A 13,656-nucleotide genomic window follows, 5' to 3' on the forward strand; every position below is an offset into this window, starting at 1 on the left:
TCTCACACGGGCCATGCAGTAGCACATGTGACAAACGATGGCTCCGCAGTGCTGAGCTGTAGAACGGATTTGCAGTGAGAATACAGTGAGACTGTTTTGTATGTATTGTGGTGGATGAAAGGAATGGAAGTGGGCCAAATTCAAGCTGTTTGCCATTGCATCTGATCAGCAGATCCTATGGAGAGAATTTGCCTGCTGTGAATATTTGATTCTCGCTAGCTTGAACTGTCTTGTGTGTTGGCAGTGCTACTGTGTGAATTTGCAGTGGCTTTCCAGGGTGTCTGTCCTGCTCAACTGCCAATTTCTGGGAGTTTTTTAACAGGGTTCAGGATTTTGTGCTCCACTTTGTGCATGAGGAAAATTACTTAATGCTATACAGTGAACATTTTTTCATATTTATAACACTCAGATAAAAGCAAAAAAAAAAAGATAATTAGAAGTGAGTAGCCTGTTGTCTTTTCCCCCTCCCTTATTCCCTCCCTCCACCTTCATAAAGGCGTAACCCCTCTGCCACCTACTCTCTCTGCATTACCTTCAGATGATTGTCCTGGCAAGGTGATTTTGTAGTGGTGAGTCTGTCAGATTACACACCAGAAAGGATAAAAAGGTGATAGTGTTGAAATGCAGTTGTGAGAGCAGAGCATTTTTTCCTTCCTTCCTATGCATCCTTCCTATGCATCCTTCCTTCCCTCCCTCCCTCCCTCCCATGCATCCTTCTGACTAGGTTCTCAGGGAGTCAGTGCTCTGCACCCTTATCTGCCCATGACCCTTCTTACTGGCTCATGCCTGGCTTGCCTGAGATGTTGTTTCATTTTTTGTTTCTGAAATTCAGTATAGTGAAACATTTGCATTAATAATTTTTGGTTTTCAGTACTTACAAGTAAATGACATTGCTTGTAGTGCTGATGTAACAGTAACTGTCAGGACTCTGCTGAGGCAAGCAGAAAAGGCTTGGGATTTAACCTATCAGTGTATCCTGTGTCTGTCACCACACTGAAGCATTTATCTTCTCTATACAGCCTATTTAGACTTTCTGTCATTTTATGGATTAAGCAGAGATAAAATTGTATAGCTATCTGTGATATCTATAGATTGCAGATTTATAACTTTTAGATCTATATAAATATAGATATTTATAGACATAAAATGTTATATATTAAAATTATAGAGAAAATTTGCAAAATAAATTTAGGCTGTAACCTATCAGCTTTTTCTTCCTCTGTGTGTATGAAGGACAAAAGCCAGAAGAAGATTTTTGATTATACAGTGGTGTGGGATAAAACCAAGAGAAGCCAGCAAGAGGCAGTCACAGGTCTTCTGGGGCTGTAGGAAATGATGTGCTGATCAAGTGACCAATTCTCTGTCTACTCCAACACTGCAGCTGCAGAAAGTAATGCCTGAGAGAAAAGCAGTATCACATCTCCATTTAAGAAACTGAGGAAATTGTGTGATAGTGCCTTGTAGGGGCTGCCAGAAGGACCAAGTTCTGGTCGTGTGCCTTCTGAGACCGCTGTAAAAGATAGCACACTGTTAGCTGAGGCACAGCAGCTGGCCACCCTGAGATCCTTGCCACTGCAGTGTGACCCATTTGCATGACCTATTTAACTCTGCCAAGTTGTAAGGAGCTGGACAGGCACATTAAAATGTTTCTTTTCAGTCACCCATTTAAAGTAAGAATGGTTTTTATATCTTGCTACTTGTAAACCTGTTTTTTCTGCTTTCTTCAGTTTCTTCAGCAATGACAAAGACTGGCATTTTTTGACAAAAAGTGCATAATTTCAGTTAACAGACACTGAACAATAAATCCTGTTGAAAGAAAAGCAACATTTTCTGAGAACTGAAGAAATCAGGACCTGGTCAATGCAAGGTGTAGTAATTCTGGGAGAAAGCTTTGCTGGGAGCTGGGTCTTAACTTTAAGACTCCTTTCTTCCTTTAGTGGCTTAGGAGTGCTTTTCTCCAGTGACTCAATGGAACTAACAAATGTGAATTTCATCTGTACTAGAGCAAACCAGGAAAAGTTTAGTTTTGCAGTAGCATGGGATACGTTTTTTGGCTTGGGGTTAGGCAGCCTAGGCAGGTGTCCTTGAGTAAATATATCACTTGAAAGCATTTTCTTTGTTGGATTTTTCTTCAATCCTTTTGAAAAAATGCCATTTTTAGAACCATTGGGAAATAAAAATTATGAGATTTTTAGCAAAAGCAGAAGCTTCTTTCAGGGCTCACTGATTGCATCCTGTTGGCACATGTGGTTATTTGTGCCCATACAAGATACCAGCTTTCTGAGGAGTTGTTTGGGTGATAATGTTAGTGACTTGCCAAACATTATTCATATGATGACCATCAAAATAAAAGCATGAAGCCAACAGGAGTAGATGACACTGGTTTTTTGAGAAGCAGGCATTTGTTCATCAGCAGAAGAACCAAGTTTCCAAACTATGTGGCTGCCAAATAACTGGTATTTTTGTTACTGCTTATCATAACTCAGATGTCAACTTCTGGCATAAAGATGGGTGCAATTAGTTATCTTCAGCATTCCTCCTCCTTTGATTGTTTTCTAAGTCTATTAGGTTACTATGATCTCTATGTCCAGTATATTTTTTTGTTAAATTTGGAAATGCCGTTAGGAACTTTTTTTGAAAGCTTTTGCATTTTTATTTGATATATTAGATTTATGCATTGCTCCACAAGCCATTTGAGAGTGACCAGGACTGTCCTTCATCAAAGACTAAACATAAGAGTTATTCATGGTGCAGTTGGAAAAATTATAATGCAAACAGTAAGCCAGATGGAAAATTTTACAGGCATCTTTTCATGTCATGAATGATGCTGTCTCTCTGGGTTATGGGCTCTCTGCTCTCTCAGCTGCTGCTCCTTTCCCCCCCTGGCTCCCCTCCAGAGCTGTTAAGTTTCAGCCAGGGAAGAAAGGGAGATTTGAACTCCTCTGAATTTCCAAGTCTGTGTTTTCTGTGGTGTGGCTGGCGAGCTTTGTGTTGAGAGTGCTGGCATGCCGAGAGCCATGGTGATTTGCATGCTGCTTGCAGAACAAACAGGGCTGCTCTCCCGAGCCCCAAGGAAGGCTGGGAGCAGATGTGGGAGAGCCCTGCTCACCAATCCTGCTCTGTCATGCAGAGTGGGTAAGAGCTGAACACCACCAGGCTCCTGCTTCCCAGTTTTTATGGAAACAGGTCTCCACCACATGCTTGGGTTCTGCTCCTCTGTAACTCTTCATGTGGCAACTTAGCTCTTGGTTTGAGATGAGATTCCTCAAAGAATATCAAGCTGTACATTTTATCTTTACTTGTTCCCACATCTACCATTGCAGTTGCTGGTCTAGAAATGTATATATCTAAATAATTATTCTCTACTAGCTGCAAGATTTTTCCATGTAAAACATATTCACTGGTTCTCTAACAGGGGAGTGGTGTACATGCATATGTATAAAACCTGTATTAACTCTATATGCTCCCATGCAGATTCAATCTCTTTGGTGCAAACTGAAGTGCCATCATTTGGACTTGGTTTCAAAGAGACTTATATCAGTTTTTACTTAGCTTTTCTTAGTTACTGACTTCTAATTTTTATGCTTTGCAAAGAGTAAATCCTCCATAAGAGGTGTTACAAAATTGGATGGTGTTTCTTCTTAGAAACAGTGGGCATGTGCAGTGTAGCTTCAAGGTTTTCACCTCAGGAGAAAACACTTATCTCTTTTCTCAGTGCCTTCTGACTAGTTTCCTTTGGAGAGGCAAGAGAGCAGTTGTGTTAACAAGTTTGCTCATAGCTAACATGCAAAATGTTTTCTGAACAAATTGCTTGCTTAAATGGTGGTGGGCTTTTTCACATGTACTCTTCCTGCTCCCTTCAAAAGTCTTGCCTTTTCTACCCTGTAACGTGCTGAGGTTGTGTGGCAGCCTCCAGCAGTAGGTGGAGAAATCAGTGGGCCTTTTCCAGTTAAAAAAGTTGCCATCTGTGTTTGAAAAGAAGTCAACAAGCTTGTTGTAGTTGGAAAAAAAAGAAAGAAAAGGAAAAAAGTTTCATACGTATGTGGTTTTCAAACAAAATCTACACTGACCTCTTAAATTATGTGACTGGAAATATCTTTGATTCTTCATTTAGCTAATGGTATGACTATTCATGAGCAGTTACTGAATTAGGGAGAAGTTGGTCTGGTAAGATTTTTTTTTTTTTTTTAGTTAAGGAGAGCTTAAAGTGTTGAGATTTTATGCTTTTTGTCTCTTTTCAGGATAATATCATATTATTCTTAAGAGGCTGCAAAGAACTGGGACTGAAAGAATCTCAGCTTTTTGATCCTGGTGATCTGCAGGACACATCAAACAGAGTAACCAAGTAAGTACAACAACAATTTGTGACTAGCATGTTACAGCCTCAGGTGCATGTGATGCAATAGTAAATATTTAAGAATGAGCAAAAAGTCTATAGGATTGTAATTAGTATAAGGCAGATAGGAAGCAGAAGTTTGGGAAACTTTCAGTGTTGGGATGAATAGATTGTTCTGTTCAACAGGTTTTGTCCCAGAGACATCAACCACAGCTCTGCAAAATAGGATAACACTTGCAGAACGCTCTCAGGCCCATGGTGTGACTCTTGGGGATGTGCAGGCCTAGGAGTTGGACTTGATGAGTCTTGTGGGTCCCTTCCAACTCAGTTTACTCTGTGATTTTGTGAAAATACTCTTAGTTAGGCAATGAGATTCTGAGGGACTTAGGGGTTTTCCTAATCTAAATTGATGACATTCTTTTTTTGTCTATCCAACTTATAAAATATTGTAGTCTGGTGGAAAAGAAGTCACAGTTCTGCTATGTCAGATTGAATTGTTCTGATGGTGAAATATAGGACAGTTATAGGCCTTTCAGATTCTATGAGATGCAGGCATAAGCATGGTCTCTTCACTTCCCTGCAAGAGCTATAGCTTGAGACATGCAGTAATTGGACTGAGGAAGTCTGTGTGAACTGGAAATGCCACAATTTAGATAGTTTTTCCCCAAAACCCCACACCCAGTATCACACAAATTGCACAGGCCTCCCATCTTTTAAAAGCAAAACCACCCCACACTATCATAAAATTTAAAAAGTTTATAATTGGTGTTTCTTAATTTCTAAATTGGTATTTGGAGGTTTTCCTGAAAGTTTTGGGTCTATCATGTCATGTTACAGTTATAACAGAAGTTATTGCTCTACAGACAAGCAAATGCTGCTGAGTTTATTGAATGGTCTAATTTCATTTGGCCAAAAAGATCACTAAAGAAATCCTGATCAGACCTATCTATTTTAGAGAAGTATATGGAAACAATTTACTAAATTTCAGTAGCTTTTTTTTTTATTATTCCTTTCTGGCAATGGAAGCTGTGCAAGTTTTCATGGTATTCAGGCACTGTCTGGGAAAATTCAAAGGCTCTGAAAATCAAATTGGCCGGTGTCCTTGTTTTAAGGTATACCATTTTTTGCTCTTTCCCAAGTTTCTGACTCTAACATGAGGTTCTTCTTGCCCTCTACATGGAAGTGAGTGGAGGCTGTGCCATGTATTTCTTCTAAATCTGATAATACTTTGATAAAATGGGTTCTTCATGATGTCCTGTAAAATTATTACGATGACTGACTGGAGAGAGTTGCAAAACAGTCCATAATCTTCATATAAAACCCTAATCTCCATATGAAACCAGAGAGGAAGAGTCTTTCTGATAAAAACCTTCATCTTTTGTGGTTGAGGATAGATGGGGTACCTTGGTGGAGGCAGGTTGAGAGGCTTTGACTAGGGGGGAGCTGGAAGCAAAGCTGTCACCAAGTTAAACCTGGCATCATAAAATCTGCAGAGCTGGCCTGGGCCTCCACTGCATATGAGGGCTTCAGAGAAAGCAGCTGTGGAAGTGAGCCAAATGTTTTCCTAGCACTGTCCAAGTTCACACTGAGTAACTGAGTTGAGGTGTACAAGCCAAGTCCATGACTGTTTTAGAGAAATATGTTGAGAGCTGTGTTCTGCTAGCTAGTTCCCAAAGCATGAAGGTGATTTTTTCCCTCTTTGAAGATTTTTGCATGATGTTTTTAAACATGGTGGAAATATTATTTGTGGTAAAGGATGAGTATGACATTATTGCACATGCTTAGGATAATGACATTTTGCCCTTTTTTTCCATACAGATGTTGATTGAGGCATGTATTAGATCTATTTTTTGGATCACTCTGCTTATAAAAATTATGAGCTAATGCTGTAAGGAATTTTTTTGTGACTAGTTAGGCAAGTCTCTTTTCCACTGTTATTTTACTAAGAAAAAAACCAGGACTATTCTATTTTTCTTATTGTGTGGGTATTAGTGGACAAAATTTTGGCTCAAAAAGATATTATCAAAAATACTTTGTTTACCATTGCCTATATTTAGGCTTTTGTTGTTCTGACAGATTTGACTATATTTATTTTTGGTTTTGCCAGATAAACTTTAATGATGGAGTGGTCTTACTGTTAGAGTAGCAGACAATTCCACTGTAAATAATCAGGACACAATTTTTACTAAATCTCAAATGGTCTTATGTAGCTTTTAGTACCTAAATGTGACATGTATTTCCTTCTCTTTTTTTATGCTTTCTTTGCTGAATTTTGAAATGTTGTTTATGTTTGCACAAACTTTGTACCTTGTTGTTTTTAACATAAAACTGCCACTCTTCCATGAACATAAGAGAAAAAAAAATAAATTGAGAAGGATGATGCCAATGTTCAGTCTGAGTGCTCAAGTATGCATTTAAAAAATAAATGTTTTCCATGGCACATTCTGTTTTAAATGGCAGGGTCTTTGTTGCTTCATCCATTCACCTTGTTCTTTGTAATGTTTGTTTTCACAGAAGCACCTGCAATATTTCCTTAATGTTTGCTGATGCCTCTTATGCTTGTTCAGTTGCTTCCAGAATCTGTATGGGCTGCAGAGCAGAATCTGACTTTTGGATAACTGCAGAATGTATTTTAGCAATGAGGACTTTTGTCTTCCTTTTTAAAGAAATCAGCAACTCTGTTTAAAGGAAATATTTTGGCATTGTCCTACTTTACTGTGGGAGCATTATAAACACATTTTCTTCTTGTACTTCCAGAATTCTAATTTAATGATTGAAATAATGGTGACAAAATACTCCCATGCTATGAATAAATGAATGTGTGAACTACATCTTCTTAGCTTTCATGTATTTCCAGACAGCAGAAGCATTCAGCAGGCTTTTGTTGGGGAAAATGTGATCTGCTGCATACAGCCTCTTGGAAAGTATGTCTACTTTCTGATTTTTTTTCTTTTTTTTCCTTTTTTTTTTTTTCTTATCTTTGTATGTGTTTGTGTTTGCAACCAGGAACATTGACTATAGTAGGAAGCTGAAAAATGTAAGTACATCATTTGGAGTTTTTCTTTTTGTCTGGTTAATCCTGTTATTGGCCTGATCAAAATTATGTCAGTAAAAACTGAATACATGACTACTGCTGAAAAGTCCTTCTGAATACAAATCTAACTGGGTTCTGCTGGAAGTTTAGGTAGAGCTGCTATGGCAAAGCAGCCTTACAAAAGAAATAAAATGGAGGCATTTGTCTCTTAGATGAGTGATAAACCAAGTGATTTCTGTGCTGTCCAGTGTGGTGTTTGCTGGGAATGGTCTGATTCAACCATGAAGCCACACTTTTGTAGCCCTTCCCAAATATATAGGCATAGAGTAAAGTTGCACAAAGCATTTAAAATGAAGAAAAATGGCCATTAAATTGGGATGCAAGGCCTTACTATGAGGTTTGCTAACTTTCTCATTGTTCTTCCAAACAAATTAGAGCTTCTCCAGAAAGGCTATTTCCATTTAACGTCAATTTCCTCTTAATTTAAACTAAGGGAAATGGTGTTGGATTCTGTGCTTCTTAACTAGAAAAGAAAATGTCTGAACTTTGCTGGTCTCAGTTTAAAGCCTAGCAAGCTGTCTGTCCTTAGTTAGCTGTAAACTGGTATAATTTTTTTTTGGCTCACATCCCTATATCCTGATAGGAAATGCCAAGATCTTTTTTGATAGCTTTGAAAACCAGTAATCATAACTTCCATGACTGGAGGTAAAAGAAACCAAAACCCAAAGAGCACCAAAACCACCCCTCCCCCAAATTGTTTCATCCTGTCATCCCCACCATCAGCAGAGCAGTATCTTCTGCAACCAGCACACAGACTTTTAGGGGAAGAACTCAGCTTTGGTATTTTAACAGTCTTTGTGGGCACTGGCTAAACATCTTTGTACAGATGTGTTGCTTTAAAGGTGAAGTTTCAAAAGTATCCTCCATAATGTGCTTGTAGGCAATATATGCTTTCCAGGTGCATGATCCTGCAGCCTCAGCTGGCAGCCAGCCGCAATTGCTTGCAAATGTGAAATTTTCTGCCTTTTTTTTTCCCAAATAAAGAGGAAGAAGAGAGAAAGTGATTAAATGCTAGCCGAAATAAATAAAAAAACCCAAAATACCATAACCTTCATCAATGAACTCAATGGCAGTTTCCTGGTTACTAGAAATACTGTTATTTGCAAATATTTTCATTTAACTTGAGAACATATACTGTAAGATTACTTTGCATTAAATTTGTCAAGTGGTGTTGGTTGAAGGAAAACAGTTCAGATAAAGGTTGTTTCAAGACAAAAAAAAAAAATCAGGACTAGCAGCACCACCTCCTTTCATTCAGCACAGTAATATAGATTTTGATGTAATTTTCAAAAAAGGGTAAAGTTTTTGAACTCCATTAAAAATTTTACTCAGTATTTCATGATATGTATACTACTTTTATACTAAAGAAGAATATAAACTTTATTTATATATAAAATACATATTTTTCGTTATGTAGCGCAGTTGGTAAACAGAAGGTCTGTATGATGTATCCTTTTCTGACAGGGCATCAGCTGCAGTGCTGCATAATTTTGGACATTACACTTAAATGAAAAATGGGGATGCTAGTGCAAGTTGATAAGAAACGTCTAGCATGTTGCTGAGAAGTAATTTGGATATATGCTTTAGGGAAGAAGAGTCCAAGAGATGTCTGCTCCCAGTGGAATAGACCCCCACTTTGGGATTTCTGCTGGCCTTGTTTCCTTTAGTCCATTATATAGCATGAAGTATATGGCCCTGTCCCATCAAAACATAAAATACTGCATTTCAGTTTATGAATCTTTTTTTGATACAGTTAATGACAACTATTATTTATTATTGGCTGCATCTCTTTTCCACATCAAAATATTTCCTGTTCATTCTGCAGTTAAATACTTTGCAATGTCACAGAATATGCTGAAACAATGAACATTAAATGAGAAAATGCCCTAAGTTCTAGGATGATGGTTTGTCATTTTTAACCAGTGCAAAACACTGAATTGAATTGCCTTTGATGAGCAGTTTCCAGTCCAAATAGCTGCTGCACAGGTATCATTAAAGACATTGCTCTAAGTGGAGACATATGTGGTGCAGAAAAGGCCTTTCCTTGCATGGTATAAATGTCAGCATTTTTGTATGTATTGGATTTGACTGTCCTAAGCATCTTAATTTCTCATTTTCTAAAACAAGTACAACGCCAGCAGTGTCAGGTCAGATATCTTTGCTACTTGCAAAAGTAATTCTTGGTCCTTTTCCCTCACCAGTTTTGAAGGAATTTTTGAGTTATGGAGAGATACAAAGTCAGAATTTGAATGAAATCATTGACTTTAATGCTGTAGTCTGATAGAAATGACAAGATGCTCATGGCTTTTGATTAATCTTGGGCTAAGAAATTCTTAAACTAGCAGAACCCTGGAAATAAATGTTCCTGTGTCATCTGGTTACTTACATTAAGGTGATTAAAAATGGGACTCCCTTTTCTATCCTTGAAATAGACACATATTCTAGATGCTTTTAGGCAGGCAGACATTGTAGTTACTTTGTTTATTACCTTGGTCTGAATAGTTTGCATTAATGACAACTAATATTAGCAGTCTTTACAGAGTTTTTGTATTGAATTTAAAAACAAATGTTTTTGTGTGTGCCTTCTAGAAGTTTCAAATCTCTTTGTCTAGTTTTTCTACTCAGATCCATCTTTTCTGTTTATTTTTCCAGGCAGACATAACACTTTTATTATTTTTATTTAAAATAACAGAGAGATAATATGTTAAATTACATATTTTTAGGACTCTTTAAACTTTCATAATTGTCTGATGTATTTATGTTTAACCTTTGACAGACACTTCCCTTTCAGTTCTGATTTATAAAAAAATCTTGTGCTGCTGTGCAGTTTAGAATAAATGAGGGATGCTGCAGGGAAGTAAATTTAGCTGCAGGACCGTGTAGATGGCTGAAATTAATTCTTATTAACTTCTGCAGGTATTAGTCACCATTTATTGGCTAGGGAAAGCAGCAAACAGCTGCACATCATATAACGGATCAACCCTGAACCTGAAGGAGTTTGAAGGCTTCCTGGCACAAATGAGAAAGGTATCTTTTTGATATGTTTTGGGAATGGCAATTTACTTCAAACTTATTGCTCTTATAAAAAAACTGTTTCTTTCTAAATATGGGAGAAGGGGGGCTGGAGTGCAAATTCCTTAGGAAACCTCTACTTAAATCAAAAATATTTCTGATTCTACCAAACTGAAAACCACTTTGGCAGACAGCTTTGTGGTGGCATCAGTGATGCAGCAAGTGATGTCAAATAGGGCTTTAGAATTGTCATGTTGCTCTGTCATCTTAATTTCCATGTGTTTTGGTTTGATTTTCATTTATGACAATGAAAATCCAACAGAAATCAAGCAGAAGTTTCAGCTAGAAGAGCTGAGATTCAAAAGTAACATGGTTGGACTCACAAAAACATAGGTTTTTTTCTTCTTTAAAACATTCAGTCTCATGGGCAACGTTTTTGGTTTTTTGTTGCAACATAAAACATCAAACCAAAGGATCTAAATAAAGCTGAAGTGGAGGAGAAGGAGATCATCTTTCACCAAAGGCATAGTTAGGATAAATCTGTTTTTGCCAAGCTCTAAATTCTGGTTGAAATCATATTTGGTGGTTTATGATGAACTGTTCTCTGTTGGAAGAGAAAAGTTGTGATTGCTGAGGGGTGGTTTGAGGATTTTTGGTTGAGCATTCTAGCATGCCCTGAACCTTGATATCAGACACTTAAGCTCATGGTTAATGCTGATGGTTAGCACTGATAACCAAACCTGCCTTTCTTTGGGATGGAAGGGGCAAGGAGCAGGAGTGGAAGAAGATTGGCAGCACCATGTGCTGGCACCACACGTGTTGGACATAGTGCTCAGGAAAGGCTGTGCAAACACATTCTGCATCCACAAAGAGCCTTGTGCCTGCTGTTCCCGCCCCACCTCAGGTAATGGCCATGTCGTCACAGGCAGTAGGATTTGGGGACCTTGGGAGATCTCTGGACTGAAATTGTCCTTCAGCTCTGTGCTGCTGCAGCTGTGCCAGCTGCAGGTTTTCATTCTGGGATCTCACAGGGCCAGCACCACTGGAGAGGAAGAAATGCCTGTCTGACTGACAGCTCCTACACCCTGGTGTGACCAGAGAACCTAAACTAGATGGGTACAATTCCTGTTTGTGAGCCCACTTCTTCAGAACAAGCAGGTGAAAACGGAGAGGAAAAGAGAACATCCTGCTTCTCTGGAGAAGTTTATTTTAGTTTTCATTTTAATGACCTGTGTTTATCACTTGGGACTTTGGGACTCATGAGTGATATGACTGAGCCTGAGCAATAAAAAGATGAAGTTAGTAGTTGAGTTTTTTACAAGCGGAAGATGTGGGGAGGGAGCAGTTTGCACTCCAAAGGGTCTGAACAGTGAAACAAACCCAAAAAAGGGAGCTAGCACAGAAGAATTGCCAAAGTGCAGGTAGCCACAATGTTAGTGCTGCATGGTATCATTATTTTTCTAAAATGTTTAATCTCACACGACAAGGCTCTGCTTTTTCCAGGTGATTTTTACCCATGAAAGTAATCACCAGAGCATTTTGGAGGTCCTATCTTGAACCCTTTTGTGGCATGAAATAGGCTAGAGGCAAAAGGAAGCATTCTCCAGGGAGCTGGTGGTGGTGAAGTGCCTGACTGTGCATTACAGAATGCTGCAAATTGAGGACATAAGCAAGAGGCTGGTACTTGATTTGTTGCAAGTGTTGGAGCTGGGAGCAGAGTAGAGATCTCATAAGAACTGAAAGCTATATATGCCTTTAATGCATAAACAGAGCATTTTGCAGTCCTGAAAAGTCTTATTTAGGGTGATGCTGCTGTGACAGCTGCTAGTGACTTTTTACCATGTCCCTGCTCTTGTATCCCTGCAGTATTTCCCACTGGCAATTGTGGGTTTGTATGTTGCTGCTTTTGAAGAGGATTTGATTGTAAAATATTACATGTTAATCATGCTGTGCAACACTCTGATGTTCTTTATAGCTGAGCTCAAGTGATGAAAAGGCACTTTATCACATTCTCTACTGGCATTTTTTCCACAGAGTCTAATAACTAAATCGACCATAAATTCAGTGTAGTTTAGTTTTTCTGTTGTAAATCCTCTCTGCCCTCCTTTTTTAATAAGCAAATCAAAAGACAGCTCTGATGTATGTTGTCTTGGACTCATCTTTTTCTACTTCTCATGCTGAACGGTATATTAATTTCTAATTTTATTCGTGCTATTCTGTTTTTAATTTCATTAACTATTTGAGTACTCATTCTTCTTTATTTTAAAACTAGAAATTCCCAATGACAAAATGTAATGTTTGATTATATTCAGTGGGTGGAACTTCCTGGACAAATGCATCTTGTATTTGGCAATCACACTTTAACTGCTGCTCTGTGGCATACTGTGTTTTTAATTAGATAAGATGAAAGACTAATGCACTGTGGTGTGTCATGCCATGGTGTTATCAGTCCCACAGATAAGCACATTCCCACTGATAGCATTTGGGAGATGACGTTTGCTCAAGGCAGGACGAGGACTTGTCTGTGTGACGGCATTGTGTTGTGAGAGTGTCCTTGCCAAGGGGAAAGCTGTAAAGAACATGTTTACAGAAGTCTAGGATCCTGTCCTGGTGCCTGCCTCCTAATTCCTAGTGAGCAGCATGCAAAATTAACATAAACAGACCATTGAAAGTAAGTTCTGCAGAACTCATTAGTTCACAATTGGACTGATTTCAAACTCGGAGATAGTGAATGCGGGATGGGGCTTTTTGCCCAGTTTAAGTCCCTGTGGCTGCTGAACAGTTCTGTGTCATTCAAATACAGTAATTTAGGAAAATGGAAGTGTGCCTAAAGATTGAGAATAGTTGATTGGTATGAAGGGATGAGAGGATTTAAGGAATTTGGATTTTTTAAAAGATTTTTGGATCGTGTCACAAACGGGATTTTGATAGGATTTGTAGATTTGTTTTTGGCTGTGTGTAATTCATGCAGATTTCAGGGAGACAGATTTTTGTCGTCTATTGTTTCTACCAGCATTTTAGTTCACTAAGCAGAATTGGGAAAGGAAGTTATATAGGATGCCTTACAACTTTTTTAGATGCATTTTATCTGTTTTTAGAATAGATTTTTACTTCTATTTACTGTGAGGTTACTTAATGGCATTACCACAGTTTAGCTTGGCCTTAGGTGACCTTTGCTGCTGGCCTTAATGTGGTATTTTGGCAGATTAGTAGT

The 13,656-nt window shown here is 38.3% G+C and overlaps 1 protein-coding gene across 2 annotated transcripts in view; it reads left to right on the forward strand.

Annotated features, from left to right (window-relative positions):
• LIMCH1 (LIM and calponin homology domains 1) overlaps positions 1 to 13,656 on the forward strand; it is a 174,422-nt gene that overhangs the window by 96,807 nt on the left and 63,959 nt on the right. For both annotated transcript variants that reach the window (XM_064710318.1, XM_064710319.1), the window contains exons 4-6: positions 4,242 to 4,345; positions 7,343 to 7,373; positions 10,347 to 10,457. In XM_064710318.1, coding sequence (XP_064566388.1) covers positions 4,242 to 4,345; positions 7,343 to 7,373; positions 10,347 to 10,457 — 246 coding nt within the window. The remainder of the gene's footprint in view (positions 1 to 4,241; positions 4,346 to 7,342; positions 7,374 to 10,346; positions 10,458 to 13,656) is intronic.

This window comes from Zonotrichia leucophrys, chromosome 4 (genome assembly GCF_028769735.1).
Source record: "Zonotrichia leucophrys gambelii isolate GWCS_2022_RI chromosome 4, RI_Zleu_2.0, whole genome shotgun sequence".
In the NCBI taxonomy this organism is placed as follows: domain Eukaryota; kingdom Metazoa; phylum Chordata; class Aves; order Passeriformes; family Passerellidae; genus Zonotrichia; species Zonotrichia leucophrys.